We start from the raw sequence: 22,142 nt of genomic DNA on the forward strand, positions 1-22,142 counted from the left end.
CTCATGCCTTAGAAATCTGGTGGGTCTTTAAGATGCTGTTGGATCTGGATCTGGCCCTTCAGCATAAATATTTGCTCTTAGTATACAATTGGGTTTGATTATTAGTACCTGAGGGTCAAACTACACCTTATGTATGAAATCCACTGGATCTCTTTATGTTTTATAAAAGTAACTGCAAGGGATTGGAGAGCTTGGGGGCGGGGAACACTTCCTCCAAATTTGCCCCTAAAGCTGCGATTATCTTTCTTGGGAACAAAGACAGCTATTCTTATGTCATAAAGGAAAACAAGTGTTTTTAAGGAGCAAGAGTGTCCTCTCTCTCCCATTTCTTGAAGGAGATACAGTGATGCGTTTCTGTTTATTAGCTTTACAGAGATCATATGTGCGTGCACACATTCATCAGCACATGCCTTATTTGGGAATGATATGCTTCAACAATGCTGTTAACGCCCATTTCCCCAGTGCCTGTTGCCTCCTGCCCTACCACTATGTAAATCTAGGCAGCATTGAGAGCCACTAGATTCAAGGAAGGACAGGGCCTCTGTACTTTCAATGTTATTGTGGTCCACGTAAGAAGTGTTGACAAATGCAGCATGTCTCCCCCTTGCACAACCACCTATACTTCCTACTTCAACAGAACTCTTAAAGGTATAGGGCCCTATTTGCCTTTGGAATAAGAGCCGCCTATTTTTTGTCTGTGCATCTTAAAGGCACAGAAAAAGGTGGTGATTCTGTACTCCGTCGAGGACTCTATAGTGTCTAGTGGGGCAAAGAATGTGCAAGAAAATGATGATGATGCTTTGCCTAGGTGGTCAAAAAGAGTTTCAAGGTGGTTATGTTAAACCTAGAATCCAGCCTCTTTCCCTCTAAGAGGGGACTCGCCCATCTCCCAGTATTGGGAGGCCCCACCAGCACTCCACAATCGCACCAAGGCAAACAATACAAAGTTTATTAGAGTCGAAGACCCGAATAAACTGATGCACCACAGATACCTCTAACAGTGCGTGCTGCGTAGGGCAATTCCGCTATCTTATAAACCCTCTTACAAACAAACTATCGAAGAATAAAGCTATCAGGTTACTTCTACAGGAATGCAAAACACATATATTCAGAACAATCCAAGGATTGACAGAAAGCAGGGGTCTGCAAAGTGTTACTTTTGATACTCTTATGGCCCCTGCTGTTCTATTTTTGCATACCAATGGGGTGCATTCAAGACAAGGGGAGTACTGAGGAATCAAAGTCACAACATCTGTGCAGTCTGGAGGCCATCTCCTGTTGGAAATCACACCTCTCCGGAACACGCCCATCTCCCACTATCACTGTCTGATCTGCAAATTTAGCAAGGGTGAAGGGCAAGCGACAGATGCAGCTAAGGCACATCGTCATGCACTGGGGGCACCAAGGTCAGTTTAGATATTGCTAAGCTAAAGTTCTAATCTGTACTAAAAATCCTTTTAACGCCCTCCATAACTCCTGCTGTGTTCTTCCTGCAGCTGGGTCTCTCGTCTCGTCTACAGAAAGCCAGGATCCGGTGATGACAATGGCTACAAGACAAGATAGGTGAGTGACGACAAGCAGCGTCTTGAAGATGCCAGTTGGCCCTCAGATGAACTTGGAGAAGATCTTGCAAACAGGCTTTTCTTGTTCATATTTCTTTTCCACCTCCTATCTGCATTAGTCTAACAGAGGTTGCTTCTGATTTGCATTGGTAATAGCTGCTAGCCTATGTAAAATATATTCAGGGCACACCCTGTGAGCCATTTAAAAGATATTGGACCACCCTTGCCAGTGAGCTATAACCCTCAGGTTTAGGATTCTGTCACAACTTGTCAGCCCATTTACCCTTGCGGTCTTGCTTTCTCCCAACATCTTTGAAAAGTCATAACATTTGCATTTCTGCTCATGGCCCAGTGTCCATCGTAAGAAAACAAAAAACATCTCTGCCTTAGTTTGTTTTTCTGGCCGCAAGATAAAAGCTGCAGCTGTAGCATATTGAATCGAGACTTCTGAATTTACTTTTGTCCGAAGAAGGATAACCATTGCAAAGCGTACTTGTCTCTGCTGATAAAATAGTAATTTTTTAAAAAGTATTGATGGAAAAACTGCATAACACATAGTTCAGGATAAAATGCAAAACCACAAGGCAGCTGCATAAAACAGATTTTTTTTCTAAAGATAAAAGAATTTAGGTTAATTACTTGCAGAGGAAGCCATCTAACTTCCCCAGCCCCCTGCAAACTACAATTCCCATGCTGCCCCATGTTCCGAATCCATGTGCCCGCTTAACTCTTCCGTCCCCCCGGCCTCCTTTGCTGCAGCCCTTTGGAGAGCCTAACCCGGGCACGCGAAACAGCTGGCGCTTTGCACATCTGCCTCGCCTCTCCCTCTGGCGGCCTGATCTCAGGGGCGGGGGGGGGGCTGTCAGAATGCGGCCGGGCAGGGAGTTCTTAAGTTCCAGCTGGCTTTGAAAAGGGAAAAGACAACGGTCCGGAAAGCAAATGGCTTGGGAGCAAGACGCAGCCGGAGCTCCGATGTTGCGTTTTGTGGATAGGTTTTAGAAGGGGGAGGGGGCGCAGAACAACCCTCCCGCCTGCCCTTCTTTGGACGCTTCCCTGGCCCATCTCCCGTCTGGCTCTTAAGAGGCGCAGGCGCGTTGTTCGGTTGGAACCAGAGCTGGAAAATTGGCCGCGCTTCCCTTGGCTGCTGCTGCTGCTGCTGCTGCGCGGGGGGCGCGCTCAGCTACGAACCGGCGCCGCTGGATGCGCCCTCCCCGTTCCCGGCGCCGCTTTCCGACGGGAGGAGAAGGCTGATGCATATTCAGGAATGCCTGTTCTGCCCGGGAAGCCCACGCCCTCTTTCGCTGAGCTCCGGGCGAGCTGGCTGCGGGTAGAGCTCCTTGGCCCCTGGAGGGAGCGCGTAGGCATTCCGGGCGCCGGGCGCTTGGAGGAATGCCCTGAACAGCTGGATCCCCTGCAGACAGCCGGCGCCTTGCCCGGGCACAGGTAACGGTCCCTTTCCCTCCCCGGAATGCGAGCTCTTTCTCTGTGCCCTCCAAAGGAACGCAGATCCGGGCTTTGTTTCTGCGCGCTTGGGAAGGGATGCCAGGGGCGCGTCGTCGGCCTGCCATTGTTCAGAGCGGCAGGGTTGGAGTCCTGTGGCACCTTCGAGCCTCACCGTATTTTTCAAGGATGTAAGCTTTCGAGAGTCAAAGCTCTCTTCGTCAGATACCCCCTTCTCTACTCTCCAAAGCTTGTAACCTCTGAAAGATCTTGGTCTCTGAGGTGCCACTGGACTCCAGCCCTGCTGTTATGCCGCAGACTAACCTACGTGAAACTGTTATTTAAAGGTTCCCTCGGTCGTTCCACTGGTGGGCTGCTCTAACCCCCCACCCCACCCCGTACCAGGGGAAGAGGCCATGGTGAAAACCTTTGCCAAGTGTCATTAAGAGTATTACATGATGTACCCTTTTTCATGCAAGTACAGCAACATCAGTGTAGGTGGTAACACTGAAAAGTGATTAACCACAAAAAGGGAGGCCCCTGCCCTGAGGCACTTAACAGCTAACCTTTGGATGAAGGATTTGGAGGAGTAGGAACAAATGCAGCAATATGCTTCTTGCTGTGTAGTCCTATGCAAAGTTACTCCAGACTAAAGCCACGGTTTTAGTCTGGAGTAACTCCCCAGAAGATTGCAGTCTAAACGGGTCAGGCTGGGTCGAGCATCTTCGATTACACCTTAATTAAGAGTTAGCTGGGATATTGGTGGGAGGGGCAGGGGTCTTGATTTGCTTCCTGAGGACTGACTGCTGCCCATTTTGCATGTTGCAGCTTTGGTTCCTTGACGAAGAATTTGACTGTCGTGCATGCTTCGTCCCTCGCGCATGAGAAATGACCCAAAGGAGCGGAGACTTGAAGCACCCCGGCCTGCGAGGGGAAGTCGCCTGAGAAGAAATCTCTGTAGCTAAGCGCTGTTGGCATCCAGCTTTTTTCCTGGCTGGCAGCCTGCTATGGCCCGCTCCAGCATCTGGAACAGCCTCAAGTCCGTGCTGAGAAGGAAGGAGGACCCCTTGTTCTTAAACGATGCCAGTGCCTTCGATTTCTCAGATGAGGCTGGAGACGAGGACTATCCCAGATTCAACAAACTGCGGGTTGTGGTTTCTGATGATGCGGCTGAGGCCACCCCGGACGCTTCGGCCAACGGGACCCGCTTGGGGCTCCATTCTGATGATGATTCCTTGCTGGACAGGGACCTTGCGATGCAGGCTGCCCACCCTGCTCCCAGCACGGACCCCTGTAACAGTTGCAGCAAACAGAGAGAGCTATTGAAGGAAAGGACGGTAAAGAGACGGCTGGTTCTAGCGGCAGTCCTCTATCTCCTCTTTATGACAGGGGAGCTGGTCGGTAAGCACGCCTTGCCCTCTTATTAAAGGCAGCTTAGTAATTGCTTTAAACACTGCTGTGTCTTGGGAGAGGCTTTTAATGATTCACTCTGCGCAGCAGTCCTGCTCCCAGTATTGCTTTGCAAAGAAGTAGTGAGTTCAGAGAGCATCTCAAGTAAGCAAAAACACAGTCTATGTGGGGCACTGCCACAACAACTGCTTTATTACACTTTGTGACGTATTCTGCTAAAGAGTAAGGCCTCCACTTGCAAACAGAAAAACATTCAGTAGGGGTTTTTTTGGCCCTTCCCCTTTTGCTAATGTTTTCTCGATCCATTTGTAAAGGAAGAAAAGCAGCCTAGATTTTTCTTTTAAAATTACCTTAAGAAACTTTACCAGTTATTCTGTCTGCCTGTATCTGTCTGTCACATGAAGGCTTGAGCTGGGGGTGAAGTTGAAACAGCGTGCCCAGAACGGCTGTCTTAAGCAAGTGTTGGCTGTTGCTTGACTCACGTAGAGTTAACATTGAAACTCTTACCCCAAAGGGACTATCTAGCAAAAAATTGGTTTCAGTTGAATGCCACTCCATTGCTCCGATTGGGACTCGGTCATCATGGCTGAATTGCACTCACTCCATTGGTGGGTGCGGAGGAGGCACACAATCCAGACCTTTTAAAAATGAGAATTGTCACTATGGAAACTTAAGGGAGAGAAATAACAATGTAAAAAACCTGTCTTGAAAGGGATATTATTATTGTTAAGCATTTATAAGGCACTTGCAGCATTCACTTCTCAGACATCACAGTGATTGTTAATAATAGTCCTGTGGGGCAGGCTAGTGCTGTTATCCCCATATTGTACATGGTGGACTGAGGCTGAATAATTTGCCTAAGATCACCTTATGAGTTCTTAGCAGCTGCAAAATTTGAACCAAGGGACCTCTCTGATCTCACGCTTCCAGAGCCACAACGGTACACTGACTTCCTTTTATTTAAAGGAACTTTCCCTTCTTGATTAGATTTATGAGAAATGCAAATTATTTGGGCCATAATTCATTTTGATTGCTTAATTACCTGTTTATATACACATGCATCAGGATTTATAACCCTGAATATAATCATGTGAGGTGCATGCAACGCTGTGAGTTGGATAGTGGCTAGTTCCCCCCCCCCCCGCCCCTTCATGGTACAAATTGATAAAGCCCTATGTGGCTGCAGCTTGTTATCCAATCACGCAACTGCTTCTGTTTACTTTTCCTGCAGTACTTCGGGTCCCTGGGTTTTTCCATATACTAGATCTTGGATTAAGTATTTCTGTTTTCTTCAGTTGTCCCAAGCAACACCTTTAAGAGGCTGCTAATTGTTCTTGTTAAGCAAGCTATTGAATTTCTCTTTATCAAGTTAATGGCAGAAAGTAGTGTGGTTTAATTAACTGGTATCTAGGGGCAGTACAACAGCTTTCTTATTGCAGCATAGATAGATAGATAGATAGATCTTTTCTGGATGTAAGCCGGCCATTTGGGCTGCGGTCCACTGAACTCGAACCATCTTCGCAATGGGAATTTCTGGTTGGTGGAGGAGGTCCCCTTCCCCGTTCAATCCTCAACACAGACACACCCCGTTCAGAGAACCAGGCTGTAGGTGATGTGGAAGACCTGAGACCCTGGAGAGCTGCTGCCAGTCAGAGCAGACAATACTGACCTTGAAGCTGACCGAGTGCCTTAGCTTGACAGCAGTGCTGTTGTTAGCTGCCCCCTGGCGTGAGTGGGGGTGGGGCGGCCATTTCTAAGCAACCATTCAGGGAAGGTTTGGTAAATTGGAAAGGGTTTTTTTCCCCCTCAAAATTCTTTTGTGTCATCGATGTGGCTCACATAACTGGTGTGTGAGCAGGTGGAGCTCAGCTAAAGCGGGCAGGCTAGTAACTTGCGGGCTTATTTGCAAGGCTCCTTTTCAAAGTATAACTCCTTGCACCCCTGATGGTGGCTTTCCGGGAACTGAGCGTGGGACAGGGGTCTGAGCTGGGAGGTCTCACCCTGGGCAGCTCAGTTAATTAACTCCACCTTGAACTGGGGACCCTGGGTTGATGGCATGTCCAAACTGCTGATCAGGAAAATCCTCACTGAATAACCACCACCCAGGAAAGTTTCCATTGCACAGCTGGCTCTGCCCCTTAATTTATTTTCGTTTTTTCCTTCTACTTTGTTTTTGGGTTTTTTTAAGCGTTTGCTAAGCTGCTCGTGAAGGGGTTTGTTGTCAGTGACCCGTGAGACTGGACTCTGTGCTTCATGGCTCATTAAAGTTGACAAGGGCTGGTTATTGACTGGGGTGCTGATGGGACTTTTTGAAGTTGTTCTTTGGCGGGATAACAGGATCTGTCCCTCTTTCTCTGTAAAGCAGGATGTAGGAATGCTGCATTTCTACTGGGCCGGGTTTAGCACACTGAAACTTACCCTGTGGTGGCATACCTCTGCAGACCTGTGTACTTTTCTCTTCCACTTCCAGTACTCAACCATTCACTTAAGAAAACTTAAGCGCCCTTGAAGTTTCTTAAGAGGAGGCAGTGATTTCTGCCCCCACCCACTGCTTCAGCCAACTGAAACTTCTGAAATGTTCTTCCTGTCGATGAGTAGATCCTCAAGTACAGGATCATTGGAGCCTGCAGTGGGGAGGGAGGAATTGACAGAAATCGCCCCCCCCTTACAAAAACTTCTGTGCCCTTAAATCTGAGGAATGTGGCTGGATACAGACTCAGAGGAGCAAGAGTGGTTCTTCCCTCTACCTTCACAACAACCCTGTGTGGTAGGTGAGGCTGAAGAAAATGACTGGGATGGGGTCACCCGCTAAGCTTTGTGGCTGAGTGGGGATTTGAACCTTGGTCCTCCTGGGTCTAATCCAAAACACTAAACACTGCATCACATTACTGAGCCAGCCTCTCTTTGCCTCTCTACTCCTCTAGGCTCATTCATAGATAAGATTTTCTCACTGATCCTACTCAGTGGTTTGGCATGCCCCTTTTGGGACTGGAACCCTTTTCGTTTCGGGGTCAGGGAGCTGCAGTTTGCTCGAACTGCCCCCTGCTGAGTATACGTCTGTAGTTTTTGCACTGTGTGTTTGTTCATATCTTCCGCCTAACGTTTCATTTTTTCAATGGCCATGCCAAGGTGGATACATCGCCAATAGCCTAGCCATCATGACGGATGCGCTTCACATGCTAACTGACCTCAGCGGCATTATTTTGACCTTGCTTGCTCTGTGGCTGTCCGGAAAATCGCCCACCAAAAGGTTCACCTTTGGATTCCATCGCTTAGGTAGGTGATCGTTGGCTTTTGCCATTCTAACAGGCCTGCATGTACCAGTCACAGCAGTTAAGCCTGTCTATTAAATCTGCAAATAAAATGGGGAGTGGGGGGAGAATATTGGTGTTCTGTAAACTGTGTGGTGTAGGGGCAGGCAGTGTGAGAGGGCAATTTTAAAAGGTTGATTTACCGACTTAGAAATTGTGTACCTTGGGGTTAGGAGGGAAGGTGTAATGAATTTTGGCCCACTTCTTTCTACATGTTTCATGTATTTAAACGATGCCTGGGTTTGGCAAACAGAGGTATCCTGAAAGCCTCTCGGATGGGACCTTGTAAATGTAACGGGCTAATGAAGGATTGAATTCCATCGACTGTAGCCTGCTGCACAAATATAATTGAGTATAAATAATTGTTTTGTGCAGACCCCCAGATAGCTCAGGGCCAAATAGTCTTCTTTGCCCCTGATCCTCCAGGCCAATGGGGTGAGCAGGAAAACTGGATTGTCCTTTGGGAAAGTCCAGTTGCATTTGATGTCACGATTATCATTGGTTTGTGCAACATGTTCCGGTTAGGCTGTTGGATGTATGTTACAAATACTGGTTTGGTTGTTGGGGGTTTTCCGGGCTGTATTGCCGTGGTCTTGGCATTGTAGTTCCTGACGTTTCGCCAGCAGCTGTGGCTGGCATCTTCAGAGGTGTAGCACCAAAAGACAGAGATCTCTCAGTGTCACAGTGTGGAAAAGATGTAGGTCATTTGTATCTACTCAGGAGGGGTGGGGTTGAGCTGAGTCATTCTGTAAGAGTTTCCCAGGGTGTGGAATGCTAATGGCGGGAGGCTTCACTGTATCCTGAGGAGGTTCTTTTGCATATGGATTGGTGCTTGATGTGCTAATCTTCTCTGCAGGGCTATTGTGGGGTGTGGAGTGTTTTGTTGGCCTGGTGTTTTTTCAGAACTGGAGCCCATGCTCTGTTCATTCTTAAGGTTTCTTCTTTCCTGTTGAAGTTTTGCTTATGCTTGTGAATTTCAATGGCTTCCCTGTGCAGTCTGACAAAGTAGTTGGAAGTGTTGTCCAGTATTTTGGTGTCCTGGAATAAGATACTGTGCCCTGTTTGAGTTAGGCTATGTTCAGCCACTGCTGATTTTTCAGGCTGTCCAAGTCTGCAGTGTCTTTCATGTTCTTTTATTCTTGTCTGGATGCTACGCTTTGTGGTCCCGATGTAAACTTGTCCACAGCTGCAGGGTATACGGTATACTCCTGCAGAGGTGAGGGGGTCTCTGCTGTCTTTTGCTGATCGTAGCATCTGTTGTATTTTTCGGGTGGGTCTGAATACTGCTTGAAGGTTATGCTTTTCCATAAGCTTTCCCATCTGATCAGTAATTCCTTTGATATATGGCAAAAACACTTTTCCTGTAGGTGACTGTTTTTCCTTGGTTGTTTGATTCATCCTGGGTTTGATTGCTCTTCGGATTTCATCCTAACTTTCAGTTAGGTCACAAGGTCTACAGGAAACCAACTCACACTGATCGGTACTTACACAAAAACTCCAATCACCACCCCCGACAGAAAAGAGGCATAATGAAAACATTAGTGGATCGTGCAAGACGGATATGTGAGCCGCGCTTTCTCAATGAGGAAATTAATCATCTAAACCACGCACTTCAGGCAAATGGCTACTCCAGAAATGAAATCCGAAGAGCAATCAAACCCAGGATGAATCAAACAACCAAGGAAAAACAGTCACCTACAGGAAAAGTGTTTTTGCCATATATCAAAGGAATTACTGATCAGATGGGAAAGCTTATGGAAAAGCATAACCTTCAAGCAGTATTCAGACCCACCCGAAAAATACAACAGATGCTACGATCAGCAAAAGACAGCAGAGACCCCCTCACCTCTGCAGGAGTATACCGTATACCCTGCAGCTGTGGACAAGTTTACATCGGGACCACAAAGCGTAGCATCCAGACAAGAATAAAAGAACATGAAAGACACTGCAGACTTGGACAGCCTGAAAAATCAGCAGTGGCTGAACATAGCCTAACTCAAACAGGGCACAGTATCTTATTCCAGGACACCAAAATACTGGACAACACTTCCAACTACTTTGTCAGACTGCACAGGGAAGCCATTGAAATTCACAAGCATAAGCAAAACTTCAACAGGAAAGAAGAAACCTTAAGAATGAACAGAGCATGGTTTCCAGTTCTGAAAAACACCAGGCTAACAAAACATTCTATCCCCGACAATAGCCCTGCAGAGAAGATTAGCACATCAAGTACCAATCCATATGCAAAAGAACCTCCTCAGGATACAGTGAAGCCTCCCGCCATTAGCATTCCACACCCTGGGAAACTCTTACAGGATGACTCAGCTCAACCCCACCCCTCCTGAGTAGATACAAATGACCTACATCTTTTCCACACTGTGACACTGAGAGAGCTCTGTCTTTTGGTGCTACACCTCTGAAGATGCCAGCCACAGCTGCTGGCGAAACGTCAGGAACTACAATGCCAAGACCACGGCAATACAGCCCGGAAAACCCCCAACAACCATCGTTCTCCGGCCGTGAAAGCCTTCGAAAATACTGGTTTATTTATCAACCACTGTGTTGTCTGCTTCTTGCCTCTCGTCTACCTGGCAGGAAGGAAAACATCATATACTATATTCTGCCATCTCTGGAGCCCAGAGGCCACAAGGGGCACTGCATTTCAACAAACTATGGTTTATGAAATTGGGCATTACAACAAACTGCAGCTTAGTGCAAACTGCAGTTAACAAAATCAGCTACAGTTCCTAGTTGGAAAGCCTGGTTTGGCACCAAGAACATCCAGTTGGGATCATTTGCTTTCAGGCATCATGATAATCTGGAGTTTGATCAAACTTTGGTTTAGCATGATGTCTGGATGTAGTCTCTTCGTTTGACTGACTGAGTGGGATTGTAAAGGAAAGAATAAATATCAAAGTTCAAAGCTCAACATAGACACTTATCTGTGTCTGTGTTGGAGCCGGATAAGAGCAGGAGCTGTGTGCTGGTGCGTCTGCTCAGGACTTCATCTTCCGGCAAGATCTAAAGGAAAGAATAGGGAGAAGGCTGTCTTGTTGTATTCTGTTTTGTGGCAAATGACTCAGTCACTGGTATTCTTGCATTTTAATTGAAATCACTCCTGTAGGTGAGTCTAGGGTGGATTTCATATGGAGGAGGGGCTTGTGTGCACTGCTAGAGCAGCTGCAGATAAATCGGTGTGGCAAGTGGCAACAGCACTTCCACATAGCAAGTTTCCATGTCCTCCCGCAGCCGCCCCCCGCCCCAAGCCACTGGGCCTTTTGCATTTCTCTTTTTTTAAAAAATAATCAGCACTAGAATACCATTATATCAATACACCATTATATCAATACACCATTGTAACAATAGATATAATAGGTTCTCTGAATTCTCAGCTTTCGTTTTAAAAAAAGTAAGTCTATTCTGTTGCAAAGACTTGCCTTTCCCTTTAGATCTCTGCAAGGAATGGGGCTAGATGCTATTTTTAATGAAAGCTGAAAACTCGTAGAACTTGTCATACCTGTTGTTATATCATAAACCATTGCAAATCATTCCAGTGCTGATTTTCTAAATTTTTTTAAAAAGCTTCCCGGTTAGCAGAGGGAGGAAATGGCTACTGTGCGGGTGAGAAAAATCTAGATTTTCCCACCAACACAGCAGGTATCCAGGTTTTACTACGATCTTTCCCAAAACATCAGAGAAAAGCAAATCTAAGAAAGATTGAAGAAAAACCAAGGAATCCCTGGGAGGCACACAAATGTGTCATGATGGTGTGGGGAAGCAGGGGGGAAAACCTGCTTCCCAAAAGCATTGAACCTGGGACAGATAACCCATGCAGATAATTGCCATGTTCAACTTAAAATCCAGTGACTGGCACCATAGTCTTGTGGGGGGTTGGGAACTGTGGTGAATGTGGCCCTCCCAGCCCTGACGAGAGGGCTGTGGCCACCCTGGGCATCCTTTCGATTTCGATTTCCAAAGAGCTGGCATATGTGTAACTGTGCACTACACTGTGGACAAGTATACATTCTTCTAAAACCCACTGAAGTTCTTCTGTTAATACCAGAACCATATACACAGAAAGCTTCCAAGAAAATTGGGTCATTGGATGGAAAGTTATTAAATAATGCGGAGAAAGATAAGCATTTTTGTGTTCAAAATGTAATGACCTAGCTCTCTGATCTGTCATACCTCTCTTAGGTTAGGCTCTGGTCACATCTGTCCATTGGCCATATCACTTCGTAAAGCATTTTGTTTTTTAAAGCTCCCGAACAAGCTAACGTTCCAAATTGTAAAAGGGCTCATGAGAGCTTCGTAATACCCCTAAGCAGCGGAGTGTATTTAAGTTCCTTTGAAAACTGCTTTTGGCCCCCACTGGGTTGTGTTTCAGTTGTCAGGATAACTTATACCACAAAATTAAAAACTCTTGAAAGAAAAGTTTCATTGCTGCCAAACCCTCGACGGCTGTAGCCCCAAGAAGCTTTGCTACTGTACACTATAGTACAATATAGCTATAGTCATGTGTTGGTGGGGGTAATACTGTATGTCTGATGAGGAGGACAATCTCTCTACCTAGAAATAAATAAATGGGGAAAAATTCTGGCAGGCTACATTATGAAATATAAACCCACCCTCACTCATTTCTGGATGGAGTGAAGAAAGATTTTGGAAATACCTTGTAAATCATATCGGACTCTTAGAATTCCAAAGCTGGGGAAGAGACTGAAGATTTTTTTTTTTTTTACTCAAACCCCTGCACTGAGGCAAAATCCTTCCCCCACAAACATTCCTAACAAATTAGCTTGAAGAAAAAGGGGGGGGGGAGACCCTGTGATACATTAGCACACTGGTAGTGTTGTGGTCTATGAAGATAATCTTCATGGTAGTGCTGCAGTTTCTAATTTAAAAGCCTCTGTTATGATATTTATCAGTGGCTTTCAGAGTGTGTCCTTGGGATCTCAGGGGCTCCTCAAAAGTTTTCTCATGAGTAACGGGATGAAAAGATTGTTAAAAGGTGGGCAAAGCTGCATTTCTGGAGATCTCTTTAGCTGCCCTTAATCTTCCCTTGCCAATTTGCCTCAGGGTAATGGCACGAAACCTCGAAGCGGCGGCCAACCTCGAAGCGGCGGCCAACCTCGAAACCTCGAAGCAGCGGCAGGATGCCTCTGGGATCTGCAGTGGATCTGCAACAACCGATTGGCCAAAGGCAGAAATGGGATGCTGCGTTAGTTGGTCCTGTCTTATGAGTCTGAGCTCTCTTTATATGTGGGACTTGTATGGGCTGGGGAGAAAGTACGCTTGTACAGAATACTGGTAAGACAGTGACCAAAGCCAGCAGTACCACTCTCGTCTTTTGGGCCCTTCAAGAGAAGTAAGTCTAGTGTCACCTTAAAGACTAACATTTATTTCTTTATGAGCTTCCATGAGTCATGCTCACAAATGCTCATACTGGAATACCTGTTGTCAGTCTGTAAGGTACCACTGGACTTCTGTTTTTATTTTGTTACACTGTGCGTGGTGAACCCTTTGCTATTCTCCAAGAGAGAAGAGCACTGGTAAGTTACTCTCAGTGTTGTGTGTTGCAGTCCCACAAAGGCAGAAGGGGTTCTCTGAAGGTAGAAATCTTGAAAACCACTGGCATGTATCATAGAGTTTCACATGTCAAAAAACAAGGGGAACTGAATGTTTACTGTGGCCTCGGTATATATAGGAATTTTGTATTGTATTGCCTGTAGCAACTTATGAGCCTAGAAATGGGTGGAGAGAGCTGGAGATAAGCAGAGAGAAAGAGAAGGAGGTAGGAGAGGGGTGGTACAAGAGAGCACGTGAATGAGAAAGACATGTAGGGGTCCCATTTGAGACTGGGGGGGAGAGAAAGAGCCCTGAGAGCATGCATTAGGGGACTATGGGGGAGAAATCCTCCCATAGTTTACTGTAGGGGCGGGCAGAACTTTATATGCATTGGTATTCAAATTTTAAAGAAAATCCCAGAGTTTATGGTCCGGCTTATGTGTACAGCAAAGAACAAATGCATGCATACTATGTCAAGGTAATTGTAATTCTGCACTAAAGAGAAGCTGCATTACGTGTTCTGCGCACATTAAGCAGCCTTATCGTAGCCAACCGGCTGGGCAACTGTAGAGGTGAGACAGACCCGTGCAGTTGATGCTTCCTCCATAAGCTAGAGTATTTACATGGGTCACCGTTGTGGGGGATTTCACAGTGCCAGATGTACGCAGGACATGAGTTTGGAAAGCAAGGAGGCCAGGATACGAAGGAGGTCTCTTTGGGATAAGTCTCTTGCGTCATTAAGTTGCGTTGGCTTCTCTTGTGGGTCACTTGTGTCTTTCCTGTGCAAGAAATGAGTCATGCAAGTTTGCATGCGCACTTTACCTGCTTTCTCTCAAGGTTGCATTTTGGCAGCAGAGAAAATGCGTTTTCCCATTATGCACACTGCAAATACCTGTTAGAAGGAAATGATTCTTTCCCACTCTTTAACAACCCTGGCTATTGTGATTTATGGGACAGTTTCGGTGTCACGGGCACCTGTTGGATGTTGCTAGCAGTGACCTTAGTGATAAGCACAGACCTCCCCTTGTCTCCATGTTCTCCCGCTGTGCAGCTCTGTTGCCTTGCCCTACTATGAAACTTCCTTTTTTAGTTTCAAGCTTGGACGCTCTCCATTCTGGAGTACTCATCTAGAGATATATCTGCATCTATATCTCTCTCTCTTACACACACACATTTACTCACAGGGCTCTTGTATACAGATTGCAAAATCATGCTTTTGCTATTGAAAAAGGGCCCTGCAGAAACACTGTGCAAAGGTTTAGTGATTTCTTTGTGCGGAATAATAAGCATTTGGTATTACGAAAAGTGCCATAGATACGCAAAATAATACTGTGCAATGTAAGTTGGTGTGTAGATCTCTTACAGTGATGTTCCTTTTTTCTCTTTCTCCCCCCGCTAGAGGTTTTGTCCGCCATGTTCAGCGTCCTGCTGATTTATATCCTTATGGTTTTCCTCTTGTACGAAGCTGTTCAAAGAACCATCCATATGGACTACAATATCAATGGGGACATCATGCTTATTACGGCAGCTGTTGGTGTGGCCGTAAACCTCATGTAAGCATTCTGTTTCCTTACGTTAACAAGTTTGCGAGTTTTCTGTGGCTGGTGGGTTTGTTTTGATTAAGAGGCTACTGTATGGGGCTAGTTTTTAAAAAAATTATGAATGCAGCATCACTTTGTCTCGGTCTCCTGTTTGTGGGGTGGGAGGAAGGTGGTTAATGAGCATGGTCACAAACAGGATTCAGCTTGGAATCCAAAGTACAGGCGTTACATTGGTTGCGTGTTGCTAGTGCTGAATGGCAGCTCTCTAACAAGCCTCCCATAAGTATTCTAGCTTGAATACTTTATGGCCTGTGTGGTTTGGCCATAATTGTGTAGCTGTATCTGCTAATATCCTTCAGAGCCATCCAGCCTCAGGTCCTGTCACTCTTGCGCTCTCTCTCTTTTCCCTCCATCCCAGGGAATGCTGGGAGAAGGGAGACGGGCTCCCCTTTTCACAGATCAACTCTTTGGCGGGCCATGCTTGATCTAAGCCAGGCAGTAGGGGAAAAGGGAGAGGAAGTTTTTTCCTCCTCGGGTGTCCAGCTTTGGTGCAAACTTCCTGCTTGTCTGTTGAAAGTGTCTGGGAGGCCAGAGAGAATGGACCACAAGAGAGAGCAGTATAGTGGTTGGGGCAGGTGGGAGCAGTACTTGGATTTGCTAGCAGGACACCAGCACTGAGTGTAGGTCTTCCTGCCCCCCTCCCCTCTCTAGGAACATAGCTCATTGCTGGCCACTGTCAACTGTAAGGTAACAATATCTACTGACAATTAATACTTGTGATTTATTCTCCAGTCTTCTCGTGCTTACAAAAGATTGCAGTCTTGGTCTCACACACCCCAGTTGGGGTCAAAATATGCTAACCAAAGCCCCCCCCCCTTTCTGCTGTTCCACCCCTCCCCCAATGTTTCTTGTCTTCCGCTTTCTGCTGCAGAATGGGCTTCTTGCTGAATCAGTCGGGTCACCTCCACTCCCATTCGCACACCCCTTCTGCCGTTCCTCTGTCCAACTCTTCTAGCGCAGCTTCCGGGCACAGCCATGCTCACGGCAGCCTGGCAGTGAGAGCTGCGTTTGTACACGCTTTGGGAGACTTGGTGCAAAGCATCGGTGTACTTGTAGCGGCCTACATAATTCGTTTCAAGGTAGGGCTTGATGCGGATCGTGAACAAAAGGCGTTTCTGGTCTGGGTTGCTGGACTGGTCCACGGAGCTCTTGAACGCTGTAACGGACTCTGGGTCGATTGTTCCTGTGGCATATTTAACCCCACAAGTGCTTAAAATGGGCTCCTGGCTCTCAAAAAGGGATGTGTGTGGAAAGCTACTGTGAATGGAGAAACCCTTGTATGTACACAAGATGTTGTGTAAATGCTTTATGTTGCACCCACTCAAGGAGTTATAGGATTGATTCGATAGCATTTGGATGCAAATCGCTGAGAATGTTGTATGATGTATTTCCAATGTATATTGCTTTTAAGTTTTTGGTAGTGGTAGAAAGTGTCATGAAGTCATAGCTAATGTGTGGTGATCCCTGCTGGGGTTTTCCAAGACAGAGAGACGAACAGAGGTGGTTTGCCATTGCCTTCCTCTGCTTAGCAACTCTGATTTTCCTTGGAGGCATCCCATCCAATTAATAACCAAGGCTGACCCTGCTTAGCTTCCAAGCTCTAACAAGATCAGGTTTGCTTGGGCTATCCAGGCCAGAGCTTTTAAGCTTTTATATATCTGTTTATTTTGCAAATTTGGTGATACAGTGGATGCAATAGGTGATAGATTTAAATGAATAACAATACAGTCCTATATAGAATTATTTGGGTATAAGCTCATTGATTTCGGAGGGCTTAGACCGGAATAACTCTACAGAGGATTGCACTGTCAGAGAATTCTCCTGGCCCTACCCAAGTAGCAGATAAGAAGCTTCACATACGTACTTGGACTGGAGTTTCGTATTCTGAGTAAAATACTCTGAGATGGAAATTGCCTATCCTAAGGAGTCGTCTTCTTAGCATGAGCCCCAACTCTGCTTATGGTGACTGGCAGGGCCTGACTCTGTTTCTAGCACTACAGGCATGAAAAGGAGGTTCTTTTCTGTTGTGGCTCCAAATGAATACCACTTTAGACAACTCCATGAGTACCCCCCAATCAGTTTTTGCTTAGAAGGCAAACCCTTTCTTTCCAAGATCAGGAAAATCCTGCCAGGTGTTGTAGCAACTTGTGTATTCAGTTTTGTTTATTTTAGGAGTACGGCCTTTTGAGTTCCATTTCTTTTTTTGATGACATGTTTTATTCATTTTAGTTTATTTCGTTTATAATCTGCCTTTTTTGCGGGGACTCGGGAGATTACAAAACGGAACCCAAGAAAAACAGTATAATCCATACCGCAAACAATGCAAATAAAATGTAATGATGGGGAAAAAACTGTATTAAGAAAAACACATGAGAAGTCTTAAATCACATGGGGCTGAGATAGCTGATGATGTGTTAAACAATCATACACCCAACTTCTCGAAGGTTCACTTGACCAAGAGACAAACCACTTGTGTGAATCCAGCACTTGCCTGATCTTAAAAGGACCCTCTTCCTAGACAAAATCCTTACCAGCCCTTTCTCTCTTTCAGCCAGAATACAAGATCGCTGATCCTATATGCACGTATGTGTTCTCAGTACTTGTGGCTTTTACAACGCTTCGGATCATACGGGACACAGGAATAATTATACTTGAAGGTAATGATGGCTAAGAGTTCAGCTCTTGAAGATCTTCTATGGAAAACACATAGCAGAGAGTGTTGTTGGTCCATAGCAAACTCTGAAAACAAGACCTATGACAATATCTTTTTTTTAAAGGACCAGCCAGAATAACATAATGCAACATGCTATGTTCAGTTGGTTGGTTAGTATTACTAAAAGACCTTGCTTGGGTTTTGTTTTTAGAAATAGCCAGGGCTTTTTTTCAGCAGGAACGGGGTGGAACGGAGTTCCGGAACCTCTTGAAAATGGTCACATGGCTGGTGGCCCTGCCCCTGATCTCCAGACAGAGGGGAGTTTAGATTGCCCTCCGCGCCACCAAGCAGTGCGGAGGGCAATCTAAACTCCCCTCTGTCTGGAGATCAGGGGGCAGGGCCACCAGCCATGTGACCCTTTTCTCCAAGGGCAACCCATTGAGTTCCACCACCTCTTTCCCCAGAAAAAAAGCCCTGGAAATAGCAGTGGCAGTTACTGTATCATTTCTTTGCATCTGTAAAAGATCTTTAAAATTGTCGTTGATAATTATAAAGGGGTTGTGTTTCTGACCCCCTCGTAGTTGACTCATCCACGATATGTTTTTATTTTCGGCTCTTACAGTTAACGCGATCCTTTTATTTTACTATAGGAGTACCAAGGCATTTGAATGTGGATCGTATTAAAGAAGAGTTAATGAAAATTGAAGATGTGCATTCAGTAGAAAATCTGAATGTTTGGTGTCTGACAGCAGGAAAAACTGTTGCCATCGTCCACTTGCAATTAGGTAGAGTATGCTGTGAGCATGTATAGAACAAACAGCTATGCATTGGCAATAAAAATTCTGTGAAGTTGTGTTTGTAACTATGGTGCTTAGATTGTCTGACCAGGGCATCCAAGTCATTCTCTCTCAGCTGTGATGCCCATCTGTTGATCTTTGGCCAGTCACATTCTCATTCTGTCTCAGCCTAATCTACTTGCAGGGTTACAGAGAAGAAAAAACAGGGGACGAGAGAACCATTCATGTCACCCTAAGCTGTGTTGGGGGTTGCACAGCAATTAGATATAAGTTTGCAGAGGAGATGGGGCTTGTCTGGATTATCCTGGTCAGGGCAGTAGGCATAGCAGGAATTCTGAAAGTGTGATGTTCAAAAAGGGCTGCAGCTGGTGCAGGTGGTGGTTGGGCCAGACTGGTTGTCTTCCTGGTGATAGGAGCTAGCTTGTCATTCCTCCTTATCTTTACATAACTAGCATTCAGCAGTGGTTCTCTTGGGTCTTGGGGCAGAGAGAGGTATTTCTCAGCAGCAGTTTAACTCTCAAAGTTGTCCATTTATCTGGAGATACTTACAGATCTATAAGACAGAAAATGTTGAGGCTGGAGGAATTTGGGTGTTAAGACTCATGAAAATCACAGTTGGAATGGTGAAATATTCTCTCCCTGCCCCCCTCCTCATTTATGCAAGGTTTAATGCCTTTCTACTCTGTCTTGCTTTTCAGTTCCCAGTGGCTCATCAAAATGGGAGGACATCCAGTCCAAGGCTAGACGGTTGCTGCTGAACACTTTTGGAGTGTATCAATGTTCCGTCCAGCTTCAGAGTTACAGGCGCGAGGAGAACAAGCCCTGCGTTAATTGTCAGAATTCCAGTGCCTAACTTTCCACACGTTTTGCGGGTGTGCTGCCTTATTCTTTTTATCTTGCAGTCAAGACAACCACAGAGCAATAATACAAGATTTACAAGTGGAAGAGGACCTCTTGGAGAATGCTTAGAACTGGAGAAAGAGTTGGGATTACCCTTTGGCCAGGAGGAGCGTGCTCTATCTCTCTCCCTCCCTTGCTCCCTGTTATATTTTGCTAGGGTTTCCATGCCACGATATTTCCCAAAAATGTTTACAGATCACTGGATGGTTAGGCAGATACCTCAGTGTACACTTCCATGTTGCCAACTGTTAACTCCATGCTGGTATTCCTACATTCCAACGAAAAAGGCATTGGGTGTTAGCTACTTGAATTTTAAGAGTTGACAAGGTTGATCATGTTGGTGATCTATAAAGTTAAAGATTCCTGAACTGGTTGCACAGTATTTTTTTTTCAATTATAAAATCTAGATTTTTTAATACCTTGCCTAATACAATAAACACCACTTTCTTCTGGAGTATTGGAGCCTTTTCCTCTCTCCACACGAACTTGAATATGTATTGGAAAAGACAGCTTTTACTGTAACCAGTTTTGGACATTTTAGCTTTAACCTATCCAAATCATAAAAAGATAAGCTTACCAGTTGTTTAATTGAAGACTTAGGGGCTGGACCCGCAGCATTTGAAAGGATCTGCTGTCTTTCATATCTCTAGGCATAGGCTTTATACCATAGGGGGAAATATATTTAATTTCTTTGAGTATTATATTGACTTCAAGACGATTCTTACTGTTCATTTCAAGAATCTAAAGTCATGTTTTAACCTGCTTCAAAGGCCGTTTGGTTAGCATGAATCTTAATAATAGAAAGCAAGTATGCCGTAGGAGCCCCCTTCCAGCTGATTTGCCTGTCTGGAGGAGAAGGGGGCCTTAGAGAAACTGTATTAAGTGCAAGAATCGAATCAATAGATGTAACATAGATGTTCAGAAAACGTGAGACTTCAGATACGTTGCAGTCCTTGGAGAGTAGAATTGTGAGAATTGGGTTCCCTTTTTATTTTTTCATTACTTTCCGATTTTTAAATACGGCATTTGCATGGTGACGTCTGATGAAGTGTGCCCGTGAGCTGTTGGTGATTTGGTGAGCAGTGCTGCTTCACATTCTAATGGAAGCATAGCCTCTATCATTGTTTGTTCTTCTAGTAACAGTTTATTTTTTTAAAAAAACAAAAAACCTTCCTTTCTGACCTGTGTTGAATGCAGGCCTTACTAACTGCTTTGCAGGGACTAAATTTACATTTGTTTCTTCCCCCTGGAGAAGGGGGGAACCAGAGAGAGAAGTGAGATAAAGACGTTGCACTCGCTTTGTAAGTAGGAGAAAGCCAACCTGAATTATAGCTTTAACGCTGCAAAAAAAAAAACCCCACAAAACCCCATAATACCAGCATTTGGTCTGCAATGATATCACTGCATCTATATTGTTTTGATCTTTCTAAAGAGAACTGTATCAGTATTCCTTTGGTTTAAGAAAAACAATCAACTTTTTGGCTAATATTGTGAGTTTTGGCCTCCAGGTATGACACTTGAGGCAATTTTGTCCCTTTACTACAGTACTGTTACCTTCAGAACGTTGTACTAGCTGCAGTTAGGACTGAACCAAACCAAAAGAAATAGTTTATCTTGACTGCAATTGATGACAGTAATTGAAGAAGTGGGTATTGAAGTACCAGTATTTTATCACCAAGTACCAATATTTTTACTAATTGGATAATTATTTAGATCATTAAAAATCAATATCCAGTTCTTTCACATAATGATTATTGTAATGTTGAAGACCAGTATCTATCCGCTGATAAAAATAAATATTACAGTAGTTGTGTTAAAGCTCTATGGATATTTAGAGTGTTTATAATTTTAAATAACTATCCAGTTACCTGATGGAAAGATTGATTATCTTTTATCACTTTTCCAAGAGATACCTGCTAGAAAAATTAAATCACTCAGAATATGGTGGGCAGTGATACCTTAATTATATTTCTAAAACACCCCTTTGCTGGATTTCTGATGTTGCTTGTAACTGAAGCTAGCCAGTACTTGTCTCCTCTTGTCCATTCCAATATAAATTTCAGTGTTAACTGAATAATATGCACTATATTATATTTTCTTCCCAAACCAAGTGGAAGGCCTACAAGAACGCTTGCATTTCCAGCTCAGAGATGAAGAGCCGGTATCTTTTTAGAAGTCAGTTGGTTTATTTTGTTACATAACAATTTAACACAAAGCCATATCACAGTTTGTGAAAAAAATTAATTTGTGTCTCCCTTCTATATGACCTTTCCGGAAGTCAGGTATTTTTGCACACAATGGATATTCATAATGGATATTTCATTAAGTTGGGGTTTACAGTATACGAGTTAGAAATTGGGGTAGATCTGTACTGTCTTGGAGGTTTTTTAATTGTAATTATTTACTATATATTGTTTAATGAAACAGATGTGTTGCTTTACTGTGGATTTATTAAATCACTTATTAATACACTCTTGTATATTGTTCTTCATTTGTGCCCTTATAAAGCAGAATTTCTTTACTTAATATATAGATAGAGCTATCAGTGTTCAAAGTACTTCACGTGTGTTACTCTTTTGCACTTCTTACAACATTCCTGGGAGGTAGGCCAAAATTATTGGATTAGGTACATCTTGCTATTTTTCTCCCCAGCCTATCAAAGCCTCTTTAGTAAGCACAAAGCGCAACTGAGAGATAAGCAAGCGGATGTGGGATGTGGTAGGAAGTAACCTCTCTGTAGCTTTTCATATTATTAACAAAAGTTAAACAGTTTTTCTCCCACTTTCTTTTTAAGAAAGAGGGTTTTTAAAAACCAGCCAGGGGTGCATATGTAAAACTGGGATAGAGCTAAATGAATGAATGAAGAAGTTCACAGGTGGATTCTTTCCTCTGAAAGTAAT

The 22,142-nt window shown here is 44.6% G+C and overlaps 1 protein-coding gene across 2 annotated transcripts; it reads left to right on the forward strand.

Annotated features, from left to right (window-relative positions):
* Positions 1-1,495: 1,495 nt before the first annotated feature.
* On the forward strand, positions 1,496-21,713 carry SLC30A4 (solute carrier family 30 member 4). 2 transcript variants are annotated; one of them, XM_055002784.1, is made up of 8 exons: positions 1,496-1,563; positions 3,831-4,403; positions 7,542-7,688; positions 14,691-14,844; positions 15,764-15,971; positions 17,444-17,549; positions 18,196-18,330; positions 19,041-21,713. In XM_055002784.1, exons 2-8 carry the CDS (start codon positions 4,010-4,012, stop codon positions 19,193-19,195), a joined length of 1,299 nt encoding a protein of 432 aa, XP_054858759.1. In that variant the 5' UTR covers positions 1,496-1,563; positions 3,831-4,009; the 3' UTR covers positions 19,196-21,713. The 2 variants fall into 2 exon arrangements, with proteins under 2 accessions (XP_054858759.1, XP_054858758.1); XM_055002783.1 differs by lacking the exon at positions 1,496-1,563 and adding an exon at positions 2,917-3,005.
* The last annotated feature ends 429 nt before the right edge of the window (positions 21,714-22,142 follow it).

This window comes from Eublepharis macularius, chromosome 18, assembly GCF_028583425.1.
Source record: "Eublepharis macularius isolate TG4126 chromosome 18, MPM_Emac_v1.0, whole genome shotgun sequence".
Taxonomy (NCBI): domain Eukaryota; kingdom Metazoa; phylum Chordata; class Lepidosauria; order Squamata; family Eublepharidae; genus Eublepharis; species Eublepharis macularius.